This window comes from Strigops habroptila, chromosome 1, assembly GCF_004027225.2.
Source record: "Strigops habroptila isolate Jane chromosome 1, bStrHab1.2.pri, whole genome shotgun sequence".
Taxonomy (NCBI): Eukaryota; Metazoa; Chordata; class Aves; order Psittaciformes; family Psittacidae; genus Strigops; species Strigops habroptila.
Genome location: NC_044277.2, coordinates 35,159,452 through 35,182,974, shown reverse-complemented (window position 1 = coordinate 35,182,974; position 23,523 = coordinate 35,159,452). Strand labels below are relative to the sequence as shown.

Sequence of the window (23,523 nt, the reverse complement as noted above, 5' to 3'; positions counted from 1 at the left end):
ATGCTCACTCCTGGCTTCTAGATCTAGTTAGTGAAATAAAGTGGAAGTGATACCGGTGTTGAAAGACCTTTTTTTTCCCCCTGGAACTTGTATTTTTATAACTGTTTTATGGCCTCAATCTGCTCAGGAAAACCTTACCAAGTTACACGTTGTTTTAAGAGGACTAGTTGCATTTTAACTGGGGTATTGAAACTTACCCTCCCATTTCAGAGCGTGCAGAAACAGTGCCCTAAAAAGTGCTAGGCATTATACAGACCTCTCTAATTTTTCTGCTAATTCCTTCTGCACATACAGAAGGGGAGAGCTTTCATTACAGCAGCTGGTTGGTTTACTGACAGCCTTGCCAGTGGATTGCGGGCACCCCTGAACGCACCGAAGAGTTAAAACTGAAACCCCCTTTTGTGCGCAGGGTTTTGTTTTGGGTGGCTTTTTAGACTATTTTTACCAGAGGGGCAGCTTGGCCGCGGCTGCGCTACTGCCTTTTCCAGAGTTTCTGTGGGGAGCCGCCCAGCAGAAGCGGGAGCATCCCCCAGGGGCCGCGGGGCGGGATTTAAAACTCATTTTAGAGGAAATTTAAAACTTTTCATTACGAGGGAGGTGTGTGTGGGGAGGTCACCTCGGCCAACAGCCCGGGGCAGGACGGTGCCTGGGCCCCGCGGTGGGCCCTGGGGCGGTGGGCGGAGAGCCGGGCCGCAGCCTGGCGCCGCGGGGGCGGCCGCGGCCGGGCGCTGGCCCCGCGGGCGCGTCCGTGAGTGGGCTGGGCCGCGCCGCGCCGCGTTCGTTCGCCTCCTCCCGGCGCTGTGGGGCTGGGCCCGGCGCTCGGTGCCTCCCCTCCCCGCTGGAGGCAGTTAACTGGGGGTTAAACGTCGGCTCCTCTCGCCCGCCCTCCGGAGCGACGGCCGCACGTGCGGGGTGCGTGAGCGGGCGGAGGGAGGGAGGGAGCGGGGAGCCGTTGCCGTGAGGCACGGGGGCCCGCCGGGCGCGCTCCCCGCGGTGGCGGCCCCGCTCCCGGCCCTCTCTCCGCCTCCTGCCCTCGGTGGAGCCGCCTCTCGCTTGTCTTTTCCACCGCTGAGGCCGCGTGTGCGCTAGCCGGCGGGGTTCTGGGCGCGCGGCAGGAGATGGCCGCGCCGGGGAGCGGCGGCAGCGGGATCCGGCGGGGGCAGCCGCAGCAGCGCGGCGCCGCCGGGCCGGGGATGTGAGAGAGTAGTAACTTCCTAGAGAGCAGGGAGCCGAGGCGCGGTTGTTGGGTGGCGGTGAGCAGCGTGGGGCCGCTCCCGAGCCGCGCCGCGGGCAGCGGAGCCGGTGGCCTCGCTTGCGAGGAGGTAGGTGCGGGTGCGGTGTAGTGGCGGCGCTGCTCTGGTAGTCGCTGGGCGAAAGGGCATGCCCCGGGTGTTACCTGCACGGCGTTTGCTCCTCTTCCTCCGGGTGGCTCGCAGTAGTAACCGGTGTTTTGAAAGAGCGCGGCGAACCTGAGGGAGAATACCGCTGAGGTCTCGTCCTGAAAAAGTAAAGCTTTTTAGGCAGGGTCTTGCAGGGATTCAGGTACCCTTGAAGAGTTTAACTGTGTAGAGGTTAACTAAAAAGCAGTTTTAAAGCGTTAAGGATAAAATTGTTCTGACAGCTCGTCTTTCTTAGTATTTGTGTGAATTTTCCTCCTCTAGCAGCTCTTAGAGGTGTAACTGTCCTGCTTCTGGACGTGCAGTAATTTTGCAATGTGGAATGTTCATTTCTTAATCCCATTTAAACTTAAGATACGTTTTTGTGCTGGCAGTGCATTTCGTTTCAAGACAGTAATGTCACTTGCATGCCGTTACGGTTCTTCCAGTTACTTGGCACTGAAGGTTCCTGTGAAAATCACTTGCTGCAGTACTCTTGTAGCTGAGTGGGGTTTGTTCTTTTTTTTTTTACAACTCTTTTCAAACATAGTCCCAAATTCTGTTTATAGGCTCATGCAGAATGAGTCTGTATTCTTAAAGGCTGTTGTTACTCTATTTTGCGTTCTTTAAATGTTGGTGGTGTTTCAGTCTGGGTGTCTAAATACGGTTCTGATTTTTTTAAGTTTGTATTTTGTTAAAGTCCTCGTGTGCACGTCAATCTCTTCAATGATTGCAATATGAACTAATGATAAAAAAGGAACGCGTGTGTGGAGGAGTGTTTTTTCTGAAGGTTTTAAGGTTCTTTAGATTTCAGGAAAAAATGTTATTAGCTCTTGGAAAGCATTTTGGAAAGTTCACTGTTAATGTTGTCAAGGCAGTCTCCATACATGGTATTTCTAATAAGGCTGGAAAGCTGACCTATTTCTTAAAAGATATTTTGAGATGCTGGTTTAGGTCAGAAATACAGCGTGTTTAACTTGTACATGTCAATGAGAATTACTGGTTGTTTTAACCCCCTTGACAACTTGAAAGCTGAAGAAGTAGGCGCTAGTGGTTATGTGATGATGATGATGATGGATTGTGGTAAAATTGCTTTCCAACCTTGATTCCCACCTGTGATTGTAAATTACAGCCTCACCACATCTGACGTTATTGCACCAAATTCTGTTCTACATGCATAAACAACTGTGCTCTGAATCCTTACAGAATTGAAACACCTTCTTACTTGCTCTCTGTGCAGCACTGAAATAGGTGAGAGGTCAGCGTATGCTTTTGCCTGCAGGAGTTTGTAAACTGTCCTTGAAGAATGGACATGAAAGACTAACTGTGGTCGCACTGATGTAATGTGAGGAATCAAGTGGCAGTGGACTGGGCATGCAGTTTGGATGTTGCTGAAGGCTCTTTCTCTTACTTGCCTTTTATATTCCAATATTTAAGTTGTTGCTTTTCATTATCCAACAGCTTTGTGGTTCAAGGCAGTGTGAATTCTGTAGAGCACAGACTTCAGAAGTGTGTTTTCTGAATTGTGAACTGTAGCTTGGATTTACATATTTCATTATTTTAGAATCCAGATATATTCTCTTGAACGGATTTTACTCTTTTGCCAATTATAGTACATAAAATCCAGTAACTGTCCATGTTCGATGCATTAGCAGTAAACATCAATCTTAAATAGATCAGGATTCTGCTGTGTTTATGTAGTGAGACAGAGGGAGGATAGTTGGTGACTTTTGTTGAAGGTCATGTAAAAAAATGGGCAGTATATGTGGAAATGAAATTTGGCATTCTCTCCCTTAGTTTTCACCAAGGGGCAAAACGAGGCTGGGATTATTTGCTTTGTGTTTACTGAAGTCTGACTGCCCTCTTATGTAGAATTGACCATGCTGCAAGTGGCTGGTATCAGCTGTCTGTAAGACCTCTTGAAAGTCGTTCACAGTGCTGTTGCTACTGCTTTTCGTCTCTGCATCCTTAGGCATCTATATTTAAATGTCATTGGTCCTGGTGTGTAGGAAGGCTGAGGAAGCATGCCAGGAAATGTGCAGGTAACAAGTGTAATGCAAACTTCATTTTTTAAACCCATGTGCTCTGCTGTTTGTGTAAGTCGTACAGTCTGAGGCACATAGTGACCTTTCCAGATAACTGTGGACAAAGGCTAAAGATGAAATTATGATGGGCCTGTGTTCAGGATTGAAAGGCAGCTGCCTCTTATTGGCAGTATTTGTTCTTTAGACCCATTCTATTACTTGGGGGTTTGCTTACCACAGCAAAGAACCTGTGTTCTGTCATGTAATAAACATGAATGCAAATAGAGCCAGTCCAAGCCACAAATCTTGTTATGTGCCAGTTAGAGTGATTTACTGGAGCTCATTTTGGGAGGTGGGGCAGAAGGGATGCTCTTGGGTGCAGTAGAATCGTGGGAAGGAAATGTTTGCATGACTGCTCCAAAGTAAGTTTGATAGAGACAAGAAGAAGAGGAGTTACTCATTTCTTACCCTTGGTTGAGTTTTCACTTTACCTGCTATCATTTTCTACAAGTAGAAAGAATCAGTTGGCTGGGACTTTGCCCACACTGCTGCACCATAGTGGTTTGCTTTCCACAGTGGTGCTACTAGAGATTTTTAAGAAATGCAAGGTAGTGGGTGGGTGTGTAAACAGGGAGCAGGCTTTTTCCTTTATACCAGTGGCTGAATTCTCAATTCTCCTCAAACTGTAGTTAGAAGGGAGTGTAGAGATAAGCCAAGGATTGGCCAGAGTATTTTGGTTTTTCTTAAGATGGAATATTTCTAGAGGTCTGTGCTGGTGTTTAGTGTTCTTGTATTAAGTGTCATATGTATGTGGCCTGTGTGAAACCTGTGTTCTTCAGAACCTAGTTATTCAACAGCTTCTGGCCATTCATCTCCCTTTACAGATACGCAATCTGTGTTTTGCTTTTGTCTCTTTCTGAAGCAAGTGACTTCTCTTCCAGTCCCTGGCTCTCCTCATTCAGTGTTTCTGTTTCATTGGATTCTGAATATCTTGTCTCCTATTTCCTGTGTATTGGATGCTTCTCTGGTAACAAAAGAGTGGGATACTCTATTTCACCATACAGAGGTTGAAGAAAAGTTGCTTTTCTGGGCTTTCTCAAAGATTGTCTAATGTCCAGTGATATGTTGAATCATTGTCAGGATAATTGTGAAGAAGACTGAGGAAGTGATGAAAAATATGCCAAAGATGATACTTTCTCTAGAGTAAGAGGAAATAAAGTTTATAGAGAACAATAAGACAGGCTCCTATATCTTGCTTTCTGTTTCTTTATATGCAGGTTTCTTTTGTAATTGGAATCACATTCAGGTGGGATTTTTAGCAGCTGGTTTGAGGCAGATGATTAGTGTATAGGGAAATGCCTGTTCTGTTCCAGTGGGTGCGTATGGGTCCTGGTGATTCTTCCAGGCATGTTTGCAGGGAGACTGTCTTTTAGGGTTTTTGACTGTTCCTGTCTCTGCTTCCCTTGTGTTACTCAGAGTCAGAGTATGATAGCTGATTTGCACTGGCCTCAGAGGCGTTTAAGGCAATTTGGCTGCAGCTGGTGAGAGCACAGCTTCCTGATCTAGTTTTGAACATTTTTGGCAGAGATTGACACATGAGCACCCAGAGCGCAAGTTTTTGTTACACGATGGTGTCATCTTCAGGCCATTACAATTTAATAAAGAAAAGAAAATGTTTCGGTGCAGAATAAAACAATCTGATTAAACTTTAGAAACCTTTTCTAATGCAGTTTTATCCTAGTTTATGTAGAAAGGACTAAAAGGAGGTTGCCGCTTGTCCCTAAATTATGCAATGTTTGCCTGTTGCATGTAGCTATTACAGAGTTGCACAAAATATTTTGCTGTCAGACATTCAGAAAATTCTCTATTTGTGGGTATAGTAGACCTATATAAGGTCTCACAGTGTCAGGGTTCTGTTATTGCCGTGCTCTTACTTCAACAGAGGCAAGGGTCAGCCTGAAATTTAACATTGCTGTGGCTTCCTGCAGGAAACAGTGAAAATACTGCTCGCTTTTTGACAGCACCATGGAGAGAATGGGCAGTGTAGCTGTTGACAGGCTTGAAACTGTTCCAGGAGGATGCGTAACTTTTGTTCTCCTCTAAAGCAATTATTTGTGCTTTCCCCTGTTCCAGGCCTAGATACTGCAGCAACTTAAAAGCAATAGCTGTTTCTGAGCAACACTGGTCTTGGTGTTACCCTGTCTTCATACTCTTTAACTAGTGACCAAGTATGGTTTAAGGGGATTTATTTTGCTACCTGGTTTCTGAAGTTTCTTCTCCTGTCTGCCTGTTACCAAAGTTGAGGCCAACGGCTACTTAGTTTTAGTTAGAGGAAAAGCTATAACCAGAGGCAGAGACTTCTCAGCTGGCAAGGGTCTGTTTAATTCACTCCTGTCTGGCAGCCCTCAAGACACTGCAGTTTGTGCTTTTGATGCTGTGGTTGAAAATACGTCTCTACTGTTTGCTGTCTGTTATTACTTCACACAGTAAACCACTGCTCCTAAACTACAGCACAGCAAAGACTAAGGCAAATCTATCCCCATTTCTACAGTCAGACCTACAGTTCAGGTATAAGAAGCTCTCAAGAGCTGATATGCTCATGGCAAGTAAAAATTAAAAGAAAGGTTGGATGTTCTGGCAAACTGGAAATGCATTTCTTCCAAGTTTGTTGGGTCAGCAGAGTGTTGTTGATGCAAGCAAAACTCAAAGGAGATGCCTTGGGGAAAGAAAATATCACAGCCGGTGATCTTTGAGGCAGCTTAAAGAAAGAAATATGAATATTGCAGTTTCAGCTTGTCAGATGGTTTATTGTTCTTCTCCCCTGTAAGATGAATAAACTCTTCCTGAATTAATCTGGGTGACACTTCCTCCTTTTGTTTTCTGTAGATCTTTCAACTTCAGATCTGGATTAAAGCTTAGTCTTCCAAGTGATCTTCTTTGGACTACATCATGTAATCCATACTGTTCCCGTACTGGTATTTAAAACTATGACACTAAGAATAAAAAGTGAAGTACATCCTATGTTGTGAGAATGAATGCAGACATGTTAGGAACCTTTGTAAAGAATGTCACTTTGCAAGAGGAGAAAGACAGCGAGTGATATTACTCAGGGAACACCTAATCTGTTTTAAAGCTTTACTTGTTTTTCTGTGATGAGCAGGAGGACAGATAAAACACAGGGACCTGTGCTCAGCTCCTGGCGCTGGACCTGAAATGGCTAAAGGTTGACGTAAGTGCTTAGTAAAGTCTAAGCTTTGTGAAACACTTATGAAAGTGATGCCTATTGACTGTTTTAGTGAACCTCTTATGATGGAGAAGAGCACAGTTAACCTTTAAATCTTAATTTAAGTGTGTGGCAATGGGTGAAGAACAGTCTTAATCCCATGCCAATAGAAAAATGTGGAAAATGGGAACTGTGCCTTGTTGTAATAAAGCCTTTAACCATCATTTGCCACAGGAAAAGAGAAACCAATTTGGAACTTAAGGTCTGTGTAACTGGCTTTGAGCTGTGTTATAGTCAAATAAAGGGGGGCGGGTGGGTGTGTGTGTGTTTAACCCTGCTCAACCCTATAGTTACCTAATCAGTGAAGTAGGGAACAATCAAAGTAAATGCAGATGTAATAATTCTGTGAATATGTTGCAGTATGAACGATCTAGTACTTAGCTGTGATTACCGTGGTTTCAAACACTGTTTTGCTTAAAGTCACCAGATCTTTGAAAATTACTAAATTTTTAATGGCCAGAGGAGGAATAACAACATGAAGTCTGAACCAGAGACATGATCTGACTTTTAAGAACAAGAAAAATAGTCAATTGATTGACCGAGACTAGTTGGGTATCAAGAACAAATCTTTACACTGTATTCCAGGGGCTTTGGCCTTCGTGCCAACGTAAATATGGGTGTCTCTCTAGCAGCAGAATTACGTTGGATTAGTCTGTGCTTTTTGGAAATTTATGATACGAAATACACAGTTCAGTTTTATACTTCCCTGTTTTAAGAAAATAGTTAAATGTTGAACTGGGCACTCCTTTCCTCTGGGTGTTTTGAAGAGAACTGAGGTCTTCTCTTTCTAAAAAACTTCTCTCATGTTTGTAACTTGGTCAGACACAGAAGTGTTCCAAAAGCTGAGCTGCACTCGCTGAAACATTTCAGATGGCCGTGCATGTCTGAGCAGAGGGTTGCAGCTACGTAGTGTTAATTTTGGCTGCTCTTAGGCAATGCTGAAGTTCCTGTTGTTCGCACTGGGGTCCAGTAAACAATTTGCTAGTACTTGAGGCAGGTGTGTAGCTCAGTGAGTGAAGGGGCATCTAGTTAATACTGAGCTCTCTGCCTTTTCGATGGCTTTATCCTCTGCTTGTGCCTTTTTCAAGTTCTGCAAGGAAGTGAGCTTTAACTTCTACTAAAGGGAATGGAGTATGGCAAGTATGGAGGAAGAGAGGGCAGAGGAGGTAAATACTCAGGCAGACGCATGGTGCTGTGTCCCTCTCTAAAATTCACGTGAATAAATGATTTTTTTCTCATGTCGTCTTTCATCTCTGATGTGATAATTAAATACACTCAGCATGTTCTGACAAATCTGAAATGCCCTCTGGTACAGGCTTCTGCAGTTGAAAACCTTTGTTTTGGAGGTAAACTGTTCTGAATGTACGTGTTCGTGACTTTTCTCAGAGGTTGATACCAGGTTGTCATCTTTAATTATTTTTCTGTGCTCTATCTTTGTTCCTTCAGAGTATTGTCTGTAGTAGGCCCAGATCAGTTTCTAGTATGTCTGCACAACTCAGTGATACTTATTTTTTTGGGGGGGAGAGAGGGTTCACTTCTGTCTCCAGAGAATGTGAATTATTTCAGTGAAACAGCGAAGGACCACAAGCATGAAACTGTTTGCAAACTAATAATGGTTATGACCGTATATGTGCATATTAAAGTGCGTTTCCTACCAGGAACAGTTCTTGTCACACAGGTTTTAGCACTGTGAGTTAAGTGTTCCTGTATTTAACTTTACTTTTGTGTTCACTTTAAGATTACATGATGGAATTCACATTTTCTCAAGAAAACTGTGTATCTTGGATCAATACCGTTGAAGATACCTTCTGATTGCAACGCCTGAGGCAGGGTCCTGTAACAGATTCCTCAAAAGAACATATACAATGGATCTCAAAGAGAGCTGCCCAAGTGTTAGCATTCCCAGCTCTGATGAACACAGAGAGAAGAAAAAAAGATTTACTGTAAGTATCTAAGAGTGGAAGCACTGGAGGTGAATGAACAGGCTGTCAGTGCTACTTTCTGGTTTTTTACACTAGTAAGCTTGGTATTATTTTCAGCAGGTTTGTGGAAATGTGTTCACTTGCTGTCGTGAGTACTGGCCATAGTCCAGTGAGAGGAGTTGTGAATGTTTTACAGTGTTTAACTGTGCTGCCTTCTGCAAAAAGAATTTGGCTTTAAAAAATTTCTGGTGTTTTTACCCCCAAGGGGCAGCATTTTCTCATATATGTGTGTCCAGCTGCAGGGATAACATTTTGGTACCAAATCAGATTAAAATTTGGTATCGTACATGATTTTTCATGTGGTTTGGGTTGGTTTCTCTTTCTTGTTGGTTGTTTGGTTTGGTTTTTTGTTGTTGTTTTATTGGCCAGTTTTTTCACAGATATCCTGTTACACTTTTGTGTGTGTAAAAAAAAAAAAAAAAAAAAAACAAAAAAAAACAAACAAAAAAAAACCATCAAATTTTTGAAAGACCTTTTTTCTGCCTTCCTTCCTGTTTTCTGATTGTGAGTTTTTTCCTATCCTGTTCTCATTTCCACTCCTTGTCATTCCCCTCCCTCTTCATTTTTTTTTTTTTTTTTTTTTCCTTTTGCCTCCCAAAATGACTTGCTTTCTGGAAGTAAAGTCTTCCTATTCTGTGGGGAAACTCTTTACATTGCATACTGAAAAATAAAGTACTGTGGCATGGGTTTTTGTTTTGCGTATATTTATGCTGGGATATAAATTACAGCATCACTACTTCCTTCAAAACGCTCAAACTGTTTCATTGCTCTTGTGCAACTTCCTCTAAGCTTTTTTTTTTTTCCTTCTTTTTTGAGTGAATTAGTCACTCTTCAGATGTGGAATGCAAACACCCTTACACTAAGCTGCTGTCTGAAGAATGCAACAAACCAGAGATTTAGTTTGAGATGTGTATCTGCCTTTCCTCTTCACCTCCCTTCCTCAGAGAAGAATAATGCTGTTTGCCTTTTACAAGATGTAATTTGGGGAAGGACTGTGCTGGTAAAGCGAACAAGCAAAAGAGCTTTTGAGCTCTTTTTTGCATGCAGGTGGAACTCAGACGAGCAGGAAAAATTCCACGGAAGTCTGAACCTGAGCAGAACAGGTTTGCTGTATTGCCTGCCTCAGTGCTGGCCGTTCTGCTGTTAAAATGTCCCAGTGTGGTACGTTTTTAGTACATACTAGTGTTGTGATTTCCAGGTCATTTTGCCTAAAGAACTGTGTGACAACCTTAGCAGCTTAAAGGCACATGCTTTGGATGTGCCCTCTTGCTACAAGCAAGAGTAGGAAACATGATAAATTGGGATTTGAGGGGTGGAAAAAGGAATTGAACCCATCTTGCACTGTGTGGTGAGGTACGCTTTGTCTTGGTAGCTTCTGCTTTTTACATGAGGGTATAATTAGCAGCTTGACTAGAACTGCTTTTCACAACCAAGCTTTTGAATATTATCACATATATTTTAGGATCTGATAACAGAACTGAGGGTCATACTGAACTTCATGGCAGGAACAGTGAATTCCAGCATGTGCCTGTCAGTGATTTTACTGTGTTTCCTCTGTAGTCACTGGAGCCCATCAGTACTGCTTTTGGTGAGAGAGGGGTGTGGGAGATAAATAAGTCAAGCTTCTCAGTTTTGTCTTTGGAAGTGAACTCTTCATTCCTCCTGAGCATTTTCATAACCTTTTATTGAATATTTTATTTGTTTTTCATAAATACTGCACACTTTTGATGTATTTACTACAGTATTTTTTTTCCTTGACAAATCATTTCAAGTTTGAAGGTTTTGGGTGTTCTGGCTTCTTTTTGCTTCCACTTAATTTGTGGTAACTAGCCCCTATGTGCATCCACTCTAGTTTGCTGTCCTACCTTTTTCTGAAGATTCAACGTTCACTTTCCTCACAAAAAGAGCAAAATCCTTGCTTGATTTGGACCATATCTAGGCTATATTAATTGCTGTTCTGCCCTTGCTGCATAGTGGGCTGTTCTTTTGCCTGTCTTGCCAAATAGCATTGTTTTGAATTTCTCGCTTTTATCCCTATGCTGTTTGATGTCTGAGGCTTAATTTTCTCTTCTGACCTGTTCTCATTTCCTTTCACTCCCATCATATACAGGCTTATTAAGAAATCTCTTTCAAGGATGCTGTTGTCTGATTAAATCTGGAAACTGTCTCAGACCTGTGATGTATAATACTAATCCCCAGTCTTATGGAAATTGTGGAGTTGGGGTGTTTTTGTTTGTGTTTTGATTTTTTTGGTTGTTGTTGACACTTCAATAGTTCCATTACTTTCTCAGTGCTTGCTCTCCTGAAATTGGAAAACAGCCTACCTTTTTACTTATCTTTGTTCTATACAAGCTGAATGTTTAATCCAGAAGCATGAGCTACCTAATCAGAGTTGGAGCCTTTTAATTTCAGTGACTTCTTTTGTGAAGAAATCAATCACATCCAGAAATAGCTGGACCCTCTCCTGTCTGTATCTGGGAGGATAGTTTAATGGAGATGATTGTGGTGGTTTTCAGAATTCTGTTTGTTTTTCTTCCTTTTTGCTTTCTCAAACCTTTGTGTTACTTATCCACATGTTACAAGGCATGGATGCACCTTACCTATGTTTTAGGAGTTTTCTCAGACTAGTTTTAGTTTAGGAGTAATCAGATGTAAAAACATTATTACTTAAGTAAGGCTAGATCCTGCCTGCCTGCCTTCTAGAAACAGGTGTTGCACATCTCTGTAAGTCATTACATAGGTGGAGCTGAGAGTAGTAATACAGCCCAGAGATGTTATATTTTTGGGTTTCACCAAATTCTTTGTAGACATCATATGTGTTCCTACCATTTACTGCTTCCCTAACTGTTGAACTTGCAGATTCTCCTTTGTTGGGTATGCAAGAGCTTTGGTGATGCTGTGAACTGGATGACCTCATGTTTCTTTTATGCTCTGTCATGTAAAAAAGTGTTGACACTGTTACTGTTCTACACCTAGCTGCTCTGAGAACAAAACTGTTCTGATTTTGAGATTGCCAAGGAGGTGGATATCATCTTGTATCCCAAGTTGAAGTTATGCTTGCATGTGCACTTTGAAGTCTATGCATTTTGTCCCGCTAATTTAAGAAGTCCATGGACTGCTTCTTAACCTTGTTGGCATTGGTCTGCCATGAAGTCATGGAGAGTAAATATGTTGGTGTTTGAACATTATTTGCAGGACTTGATTGCTGTCTAGATAGCTGAATTAGGCGTCTCATTCAGGAGGACAGTACTTCAGTCTTTGCAGTGAGAGCTTTTACTCTTTCCAATCTAGGGAGTCTCTAGAAGGTGTGTAGCTATGTTTTATGCTAATGCTTGTTGAGCAGTGGAAGGGGAAGCTAGTTTTCAAAGAAGAGTCTCATCAGCATCCTACTGGATGCTTCCCCTTGTGTTCTCCAGGGGAGACTGAGAGCAGCTTGTTTGAGCAGTTAACACAGCATGAATGCAAATCTCAGGCTAAGGAACTGACAGTGGTGGCTGCCACTTCCACTGTGGGAGTTAGAGAGGTAAGCTGTTGTTGCAGGACAGAAAGGAAACCAGGGCATTCGTCATGTTATCTGCATCAGGAATTAGGAGCTTTCCGTGCTTACTTCTCGCTGTGTCCATCCTCTACCCAGGAGGAATAGCCAGATTCCTTCTATAAGTACAAGAAGGTGGAGAAGGGAGTTCAGCTTGCATAAGACACAGGAGCAGCCTGCTGGACACTCAGCTATCAACCAGATTCATGAAACTAGGGACTGACAACCTGTCTAGTTACTGGAGTCCTCTGCTGTGATGAGATTTGATTGGCCAGGCTGTGCAGCAGATTCCAGCTGTGCCTCCCTTGATCCCAGTGCTGTGTGTGGTGTGATCTAACCTGTGCTGTATTTCAGCCACAGCAGCATTTTCCCCTCTTTGAACAATTGTGTCATCTGTCAGGATCCTGACTATAATACGTATGCAAGATGTTGCAAGGAACAGTTATCTTTATAACTACCATATGTGCTTTCTCTTTGTTTTGATGAAGACAACCTTCAGTGTTTAAATGCTTTACTTCCTTTAATATTAGTCTTCGTTATGGATTATCAAATTGTTAACGGATTTCATAGCAAATTTTTATAGACTGCTATCTGATGGCCAGGTGTTCTTGTTGGGTATGAACTAATTTATGAAACTCCATTACATCAGCTTTGGTGTTAGTTTTTGCTTACCTGGTGTTATAAAAATAAATCTGTAAAATCCCAGCCTGTTCTAGTAGTTCTAATCATTTGTGTTGATGTCTGTGCGACTTAGCCGTAAGAAATATGTGGCTCAACAAGCACGCTTACACATTACATTTAACACCCTGCCCTTATTTCCACCACAGGACTAAACCTGATAGGTTTTATTCAACTTTGTTGTTGCCAATAACTTTATCTTTGTTACTGCAGGTTTACAAAGTGTTGGTGTCAGTTGGCAGAAATGAGTGGTTTGTCCTCAGACGGTATGCAGAGTTTGATAAACTGTACAATACGGTAAGCAAAAGGCAAGCTGTGAAATCATGCCAGAATAGCCCAGAGTAACACTTGTTTGCAGCATTACGGTATGAGTTGATTCCCTCTTGGGAAGTTTGAGTCAACATTCGATAACCATAGGAGCTTGTTGAAAGCAAATGATGGGGTAGGTTTTTTAAACTTTGGTTGGTTTGAATTTCAAACTCAAAATGGACTTATTTGTCACTTTTTTTTAATTGTTGCTTGGGATCATAGTGTAATGAGAGAAACCTCCAAATTTACTGTTTGTCAAAACATGTGAAATGTGCATTTGTTCATGATGGTAAAAATCACTGCAAAACTTAAAACATCGAGATAAATGAATCTATTAAACAAGTGGTTTCCTTTGAAGTACGGAAAGCAGTGAACACATCCTTGGTTTTTAATATAAACTGTTCCTACCTGCAGTTTCATAGCCAAATTTTGTGGCAGTGGTCCCAATGAAATAGGCCTCTTCATCAACTAAGTATGGGTTTACTGGGTTTGTTGCTACAAAAGGATTTTGCCCCTTTCACTTAGTGGGCAAGTAGGGCAATTACTGGCTCAAATGTGTAGTCCATGATGTGTCCTGTGTCCCTAATTTTCTCCAGTTTTTCATGTTTAGAGCCCACAATTTTTGCTTTAACAAAAAGAGAACTGATTCCTCTGCGATGCCCATAAGAAAAGATTACCAGCTGCTTATCTGTGCCTCCATTTCCCTTCTGTTGCTCCTGTGGGAAATAGTCGGGCTTTTCTCCTCTCTTTTTCACTGTACATGGATTTATATATGGCAAAAATCCAGGCAGTGGGCTTGGAGTTGTCTTACAAGGTCTGAGCTGAAGTCAGCCTGGATGCACCATGCTATGCTTTGCCTGCATCTTTAGCAAGTGATGTGAAAACAAAGTATCCCCTGTTAAATACCTGTAGGGTGAGTGCTGGTGATCCTGTTCCCTTTGCCACATTCTCTTGCCATTCAGGTTAGTGTTGCTCTGCAGAACCTTGTTCAGCACTGGTCTTTCTAACTTGTGTAGGGGTGGAGGTCCTGGAGAAGCATAACCAGGAGGGCACTGAGTCCAGTTTCTGTTCTGTGTAATTTGTATGGTGCACCAAGAAGAACTTGTGCTGCTAACTGGAGGAGATACTGATGTTTCTAAGGAAAGGAGAATTGCCAGCTACTCTATTAGAAAACTACTCTCTCAAAGAGAATGAGAGTGAGATTGCTTCTCTGAGCTCTTGAAGATGAAGCAAATGTAATCAAGGTTTGGCAAATGTCAGGGTTTGTGGTTTTTTATATATATAAATTCAGTGCTGTTGTATACAATCTTCTGGTCGGTTTACCAAGTGTAGAATATAATCAAATTATCAAATGCAGCATTGTAAAACAGGCTGTTCATCTATTTGCAATTTTGGCTTAGGGATAGGCAGCCTGTGTTTTCTAGAGCTTTAAGAATGTTATTTGGTCAAAACCCAGAGGCATGTTTCCCCAGCCCATCTTAAACCTCTTGCATACACCTCTATGCAAGCAAGCAAGAAAAAAAAACCAAACCTGAGAGAGACTTGATGGAGGAAGGAAGTAAAGAGGAGAATAAAATAAACATTGAAATTCTAACCAATGTTTTTTAATCTGGGGCAAGTGGAAAATCCTTTCTGCAATATTGCAGAAGATAGCTGCAATAATTCAGAACCTTCTAAACTGATATGGCCTTTGAATTTGAAAGGTTATGAGTGGTGCAAACAAGCTGAGTGCAGATTGGGGTTTGTTTGTTTATGTTCTTTTTACAAGTGTATGAGTAGAGAAGATGGCAGAGAGGAGCAGAATTACTAATAATCAGATGTTCAAACTGTTCATCAGAAAACAAAAAAAAAAGGCAATTGTTTCTATTGATATCTAAGCACAATCCAATTGTATGTGTTTTGTTTTCAGCTAAAGAAGCAATTTCCTACCATGAACCTGAAGATTCCAGCTAAAAGAATATTTGGAGACAATTTTGATCCTGGTAAGTTATTATCTGGTTACTCATTTTGTCAGGTTTTTTAGATGAAAATTGATCTATTCCAGCCTACAAGAAGCTATCTTAGATGAGTTTTACACCAGTCCTCAAAACAGTGACTAAACCAGAGTTTAGTCATGCCCCAGTCAAGAACAGGAACTAGCGTAGGTAGGTATTCTGCTTGTGATTGTGAGCAAAGCATTGCTTAGTGGCCCTGTACCGCACTTGCACTGAAGGTTATAGCTCTTCCCAGCCCTCCCATATTCACTGCTCTGAACTTTCAAGGTGTAATCTCTGTTCTATAAAAGCAAAAGCCAAAACACAGACTCTTCTAAACATAAGCCTAGCAAATTTTAACTTTGTGTAACTTTCTCTGCCCTCTCTGAAAAATGAAATAACTGAAGGATTTATCTCTGAATGCTTTTGAACTCTGTATATCTAAATGTGCTTCCTTGTACAGTTTAGATGAAAATGAACCTCTTCCTGTTGTTGTTCCACTTAGAGTATCCTGTCTGATGTTCACACGATGTGATCCAGTTAACAGTGATAGGTTCCAATTAAGCTTGCTCTGTCCACATCAAAATACTCATGAGAAATCACTTCTAAAGTGCACTGAATTAACCTAGGTGGCACCACCAGTGAATAATAAAAAGGCAAATGGGAAGGCCAAGCCTTTGCTCTGTGTGTTTGTACCCTTCATTCAGGGTATTTTTCCTTAAGGGTGTTCCTGATGGTCATTGGGAACCTCCCACCCTCCCATGGCTTGCTAATGTGGTCAGACCGAGTTTGTAGTTTCACATCCTCCTGCATCTATCTCAGGCATTTAATTTTCTCCTTTGCTGAAGAACAAACAGATCCAGAGGTGTTGAACTCTTGCTGTGTGTTGTTTTGGGGTTTTTAGAGTTCTTTCAAACAGAGATTTTTGGCAGTTACTGTTCATCATCTAGATCCTGACACAAAACTCCTTTTTATTTTTTATTAAAATAATCAAATGCAAGTATCCAAGCTCTAATGGCCACTTTTGATGAACATGTAAATGATTGCCAAAATTTCTACATGGATTGTGTCTACAGGGATTTCTTGGCTTGGTTTCTGTTCTTTTCTCTGACCTTGGGGTTTTCAGAACTGGCTGAGCCTAGTAGTGTGGGCTGTTGTCCGGCCAAATGTACAAGTGGATTTCTTGGAGTCACATTTAGGAAACCAGAGTTTAAGTGGGGGGAACAGCCTAAAACTTTATTAAAACTATATATGTAAAACAAAGTCCTCAGACTTGTTTTAAATTTCCGTGAACTGTGCTGAAATCCTTGAAGCATGAGAAACTAAGTAGTTCTTAAGATGTTTCTTGCTGGGAGGCAGGGTGGAGGTAGAGCCATGATGCTCTTTTAAATAATTATCTTAACACTTCTTTAGTGAAGCTTTGATGTAGTGTTTCTGCTGCCTTCTGAAATGTCACATATTTTACAAATGTTGAAAAGGTATTTTCCCTCTGTCAGTCCATGCTTGGGAATGCAGTATTGTACTATTGCCTTGGAGTGCAGTAGAGTGAAACTTCCATATCCCTTTTCCTGAAGTCTACCAAAAACTATGTCTAACATATGCTGTCTTCTAAATGCTTCATTTTTATTGTCACTTAGGTTATTTCAAAATTAATCTGGGTTTAACATCAGAAGAAGGGCAGAGGGAAATCATTGAAACCAGTCAGAATACAGAACTAGAAAATGACAGTACATTTGAGCTGACATGACAGAGGTGGTGTATCTTCAACAGCATGGATAGCTCTGTAGCCTTGGAGTGGCTGATGGTACGATACATCCACCGTACTGAAACTGCTGGTGTTGGTGACTCCCGTAACATCTTTATGCAAATTTACCTTCCTGTTTGATGTCAGTAATTTGGGATTATTTAATACCTGAACAAGGACTGAGGGATTATATCCCTGAAACAGTATGAACGTTTTTTCTTAATATTTCAAATACAGCTTTTAATTGAAATTGAATTTTAATTTAAAATTTTAACAGTGGTCAGCAATCTATATATGACAGAGTCACCTTAACAGTTAACACACAAATAAAACAGTCTTTTTCCATACAAATTGTTGTTGTTATGAATAATGAAAGACAAGATTATCTTGGTTTACATTTTATTTCATATTAAGAGTTTAAAATCCCTTGTGTATCTTTCCATATCGCTAAAGGAAAGGTATGTGTCTTAAGCCTTGGGTGAGGGAGGATTACTTTTTTGACATTAGAGATATCCAAGACAGAAAATAAAGCATTTTATTTAGTTACCTTTAATGATTACATCTGAGTGCCTGCTGGCGGGATGAGCTGTGCAACTTCCCACTGCCGTACATACATTATGGAAATGTGCTGCTTGGTGGGACTGTTCATGTGAAAACTTGATTTGTGCAGCTGATGTCAGGTTTTGCCTGTGGTTTGTGGGTTTTGAGCAGAATCGGGTCCTGAAGGGCTCACCCACACAATGAAGGCTGCACAGGTTAGCCCACTGTGCTTACACACTATTCTCGAAGCACTTCAGTACAGTTCTTAGCCGACTGGCTCTATGCATTTTCTGGTAGTGTTGCAGAGAAACTGAAATTTGTTCTTTCACTTCACTTGAATGTGTCAAACTTGCGATTTTTCACATATAGGACCAATCCTTTTCTGAACCAGTAATGAACCAGACTCTTCTTTTTAACTGCTATTTAAGTCCTAACAACCCCCTACATTTGAAAATGAAATTTTTTTCACAAGCTGACTGATCATTCTAATAAATCTATCTTTTCTTTTTTCTTTTTTTCCAGATTTTATTAAACAGAGAAGAGCAGGACTGAATGAGTTCATTCAGAATTTAGTTAGACAGCCAGAGCTATGCAACCAGTAAGTAATTTCATTTCTAATTTATAAGGACATCTCATGTCTTTATAAAATAAATGTCAATACAACGTTGAAAATTACATTCTTTTAACCAGATAATGTATTTTACATGTTGGGTGCTCTTAAATATAATAAACAAACTTTACCATGGTCTGATGAACAGTATAAAAACGTTTTTGTTTTCTGAAAACTGATCTACAAATAACCTTGGAGGCAGTTAATGGATCTTAATTCAAGGGGAGCAAATTCCAGTGTAAACTCTGTTGCTGTAGGGCAGGTGTTTGTTTTGCCCATGGCTGTACTGTTTAACAACTCTGTTGTCACTTGCTATTATGTTGCTGTGAGTAAGTCACTGCCTGAACCCTTTTGTTAGAGGAGGGTTCAGAACTTGTAAGCATTTTAACGAAGCAGCTTAATCAGCTTGCTTAGGCAATTTGGGGTAACCAGGCTGCCTGTCTAAAGCAAATGAATAGGCTTGCACATAAACTGTTCCATGAGAAGAACTGCAGGTGTGTTAACCTCCATCAGTGTCCCACTGACGAGTAAGAGATAATGATATCCTAGGGTCGGCTCCAGTTAAATCTGGGTGATAGCACTTCTGTGTGTGAATTTATCTGGGGGCTAAACTGCATTTTCTTTTTCAGTTTAAATCTATACCTAAGAAATTTAAATTAAATCTGTGCAGCTTTCTGTGTTGCTTGAACTGGGAAGGTGATAAAGCTCTATGTTCAGCTTTAGTGTTGAATAAATGTCTATAATACATATGCTTTGTTTAATCAGCCTATCTGTACAACCTGTTAAACTGCCTGTTTCACACAGGAAAGAAAAGAACCCTTGGACAGTATTGCTGCAGAGTGCAGTCAGTATTCCCATCCCCCCACCCCACCCCCAATAAATGAACTATTTAAATGTCCTATCAACCCGGAATATGTACTTCCTTTCTTTTTGGGAAAAAAGAGCATTTTTTTATGTATGTCCCTGTGCTAAGTGGAAAAAATTTTGAAACCAAGGCCTTATGGTGGAATAGTTTTCCACTAGAACAAATACTGTGAGGTTTGTGGTCGTCATAGTGTTCTTCTCTGGGGAAGATGAGAAAGCACTTTAAAATAACTAATTATTGAAAGCTAATCTGGTTTGTTACGTTCGGAAAGGACACTGGTTTTATTTAGCACAATCCCCTCCCCTCTTTGGTTATCAGTATGTCCAAGTACCAAATATTTGGTGTCAAAACGTGATGTATTTGTTCTCCAAAGGTAAAATGCTACAATTTTTTTTTTTGTGCACATCACAGAATTGTATGCTTAAAAAAAAGTGCCAAACCTCAAATTCACTTGTCATCTTCAATTTTTTGTGAGCACTTAAAATTGTTTTACACTCAAATGCATCTGTAGCTCAATCTGTATTCTTTAATGTTGCACTTAGCCTGTCCGATCCATTAAAGCTAACTTAAACCAGTATTAAGGAATAGGTCTTGCAAAGTGTTTTGGTGTTGTTAAAGGTGTGTTAAATAAAACTTACTAGACATACAATAAAAACAAAATAGAGACTGAATTTGTCTTGGTTTTTTAAATGTGCTAGAAGCTACTCAAGGGATATGTGGTGACTGAGTCTTCACAAATAGTCTACATCTTTACTTTCTTAGACTATTTTGCTTTAACGTGCTAAAAGGAAAATTAAGGAAGTAAAATTAAGGAAGGCATAGGGGGATACACAGTTTCACGCAACTTCAAGGGAGTCCACCTTCCACTATGTCTTTTAAGCATTAAAACCAGTATCAGAATGTCTCATTTTTGACTCCTGCCTAGGAAAACTGTTTCACTGAAAGCTTGAGGTTGGTGGGTGGTGATGCACTCATTTCTGGATGGGAAGACATCTGAACATCTGAGTTGAAAAGCACAAATGTCAGATTCAGGGTGTCAAAGATCATAATGCTTATATTATTCTCTGAAATTTACAGCACTGTTTAGGGAGGGGCGTGGGGTTGTTTATTGTGGGGGTTTTTTTCTCCTTCAGTGGACTCGGTTCTTGGGTCTGACATGTTTGTGGAATATTGTATTGAAGCCAAGCCTTTCTGCACAGTAAGAAAACCAACAAAAAAGTGTCTTAGAGTTATTAGAGACACCCTGTAGTGGTTGATGAGGATTTTCCTGCAATCACTGTCAGCTGGAATACGGGGCAGGATGGATCATTGGCTTAGACCTAATTGGGAATTAGGAGGACTAGCTTCAAGCTGCATTTACCCAGCTAACTGTATTTGACAGAGAGCTCACTCCCATGGATCGAAAGCAGATGTTGCCAAAAAAAAATGTAGAAGGAATAGAGATCTGATAATGTGCTCCCCTTGCTGAGTGATGTCTTGAATAGGAACTGGGAGTTTATGACTTGTGAGCACCGTGAAGCCTCTTAAATCACTGAGCAACTATTTAAATTGGGCTCATAGCCCCCTCAAAGGTAGGTCTTCATTGAAAAATTAATGAATATAATTGTCTGTGAGAGCATGTCCAAAGAAAATCTGCTTGAATCCAAATATATAATAGAGGATGCATTAAAGATGTAACGTAGTTATTTTTAAACAGTCCAAACTAGTGCCTTAATAAAAATGAGAACATTTGCATAACACTTGAAGAACTCAAGGATGACAATACCCTGCCACCTCTGTGGGGAAATGAGTTATCAGCTCTGTAAGTGAGAAGCGGGGGTCTGTGTTTGTTCCCTAGAAGAAAACCAGAGTGACTGGATTTTTCTGGTTTCTGAATCTGAACCCCCTGGATTGTTAGATCTTGCAGTCCACAGTGGGGAAAGCAGACTTTGCGTTACACTAGTTGTGCTCTTTTAAAATGTTAACTGCACGTTACAGCTTTTTGAGCCTTTGCTTTCTGTAAAAAAAAAAAGAGCAGTGTTTTACTGGGCACCATTATTTTAAAAAAAAGTGAGTCTTAAATGTTCTGTCACTGGCAGTTAACTTTACCTTTTGCTTCAAAATTCCTGGGACTTTTTGGGCTTGTTCATGTTTCTGTGCATCCAAAATTTTTGTGTGGCTTCATACGTTTCTGCAGGAAGGCTAATGCAGAACTACTGTCACAGAAGGAACTGTATTTAGGTGGAGCTTGACACCCATTCGTGATCTCAGAGAAAATCCATAAACTAAATTTATCCAGTCGATTTTTGCTGGTAGTATATATACAATGCATATTGAGCATCCTTTTTTAAACTGTTTTCTTGATCCTTTTAATTTCCTGTGAGGTTATTTTAGGAATAGTTCCAGTGTATTTTAAAATACATTGAGTTAATATATGTGAGCTATTATAGCATAGAAGTCCTACCAATCTATATAGCATATATTAGCATGCTGCAGTCTGGGCTAAGAAATTAAACTTTTTCTTTTAATCACTTCTTTTTTTGTAGTGCTTCTAAAATTGCAAATGTGAACAATGTAACATCAATCAGTTATACTTCTGGCTGCCATGTATTGTGGAGACTGAATACCCTGCAACTGTACAGCAGCCTTTTACTGTGAATGTATCATTTTTATTTTTCTCCCTGCTGTGAATTCAGTCATGGACAAAGTTACTATAGTAACTATTTGAGTTGTATTACAACATGCTCTATTTAATCAGCCAGTTGTCCAGAATAATTAATGCTGAAAGGTAATTAAGATCTGGTTCTGTTGTTCTGTCTAGTGAAAAGTGTTAACCGTAACTTTGTATTCTGGATTTTATGATAGCTAAGTATTCTGAAACATAAATTGCTGCATCGTGAGCCAGTATTACTCCAATATTCAAGCCACAGTGATTTTTGTCTTCTGTGACTCAGAATACAAGAGAGGCCCTGAAATAGATCAGAATTTGGAGTTCATGTAAGATGGGAAGAATTAAACTGAAATGATAGTGGGAAATTGTGTGTACAGCCTTGTTGTACTTGAAACCTGAAAGGCTGAAGGTAACAAACAGCTTTCAAGTAGGGTTTAGGAATACAGAATGTGGGTTGTGGAAACTGGGAACCTCAGATAGCATAGGGCATTAGTTAGGCTCAGTAATGAGTAGTACTGATATGATATACAGGAGCTGGGGATATGTCAGAAATGGTTTGTCTCTTACTGCTTATCCTCACTTTACAGAAGTGTGGAGGGTGAAATAGATTGAAAATAGCAAAGCAGGTGTATCTGTTTCTTACATGTAGAATAGGGTAGGTTTATATACTAGGGGTAAAAGAGCAGCTCTATAGTACGTCAGTGCTTTTCTTTTACTGAACGGCTCATGCAGAGTTTCCTATCAGTGGCTGCCCTGAGACCTTCTCAAAGAACTTAATCTCTGAAATTTAGGTAAGATTTCCTCCTTGATAACCAGGGTGCCTTTTAGTCAACTGATGGAACTTGAAAGACTCAATCTCTTCAGGTGCTATATAGCCTATACATGATATCCGTTTGTTGAGGCATTAATTTTGCCTCACTTGTAGTACATTATTTTTTACTCACTCACTGTGTAGTGGTTAAGACAGACATTACATTCTTTTGAATTACTGTTGAGTAAGCTTTGCTTCCTGGAAGTGGGTTCTCGGAATTCTTGTACTTTCCCTACGTTCTCCCAGCCCCCACCAAGGCAGCAGCTAGAAACCAGTGCTGAAGTTTGAAAAGCATCTCCTTAGGTACTGTGGGAAGCCTATAGTCTCTCTTGCTGGTTCCTGAAGGGTAGCGTTTGTGTGCTGCAGCTGACTGGAAGGATTTCCTAACGTTGTCTTGTCAGTGCCCAGCCAGAATGCATTCTGAATACAAGGTCACCATCTTCCACTTAAACTGAATGGGGACAGGAATGTTATGACCATGTATCTCTCTTTGGGATGCAGACTGTGCATTTCATTGTATATTATGTTGGACTATATCATTGGTTTTGGAAAACTACAGATGGTTTTAAACTCCTCAGTTTCTTGAAAGCAAGCTGGTTTCCTGATGGTTGCTGGCCACTTAGAACTCATGCTTTCTTCTAACATTTAACTCATGCTTTCTTCTTACATTAAAAGGTAACAATTACCTTTTAATGCAGTTCTGCAGAGCATTTCGTTATGAAGTCGTCACATACATATACTTTAACGTGTCTGGGTTTTGCAAGTGAAATATCGTATGCGCTGTATGCAGCACTTTCAGCAGTTGAATTATGTTGCTATAAAAGCATTTATCGTACACAGTCCTTAATTGCCAGAACTTAAATGTAGAACTTTGTGATGAATAACTCCTCTGCATGCTGCTGTTTAATCCGATGCTTCCTATGATTATGGCTGAAAATCATGCAGATTATCACTGTGTTAATGAAGTTAACTGTGTTTCTAGCCCAGATGTCAGAGCTTTTCTTCAGATGGATAACCCAAAACACCAGTCGGATCCATCTGAAGATGAAGATGAAAGGAGCAGTCGGAAGGTAACAACGGAAGTAGAACAGTCTTCTAAATTTTAGCTATTTAAGAGCAATCTTAGGTATATTATATACTGAA

General features: G+C 40.7%; 1 protein-coding gene across 4 annotated transcripts in view; it reads left to right on the top strand.

Annotated features, from left to right (window-relative positions):
- LOC115615192 (serine/threonine-protein kinase Sgk3) overlaps positions 1-23,523 on the top strand; it is a 59,922-nt gene that overhangs the window by 22,014 nt on the left and 14,385 nt on the right. The window contains exons 1-7 of one of the 4 annotated variants that reach the window (XM_030503124.2): positions 947-1,322; positions 6,561-6,629; positions 8,422-8,626; positions 13,092-13,175; positions 15,097-15,169; positions 17,967-18,042; positions 23,363-23,450. In XM_030503124.2, coding sequence (XP_030358984.1) covers positions 8,549-8,626; positions 13,092-13,175; positions 15,097-15,169; positions 17,967-18,042; positions 23,363-23,450 — 399 coding nt within the window. In that variant the 5' untranslated portion in view covers positions 947-1,322; positions 6,561-6,629; positions 8,422-8,548. The other 3 variants (XM_030503108.1, XM_030503099.1, XM_030503092.1) reach the window with 3 other exon arrangements.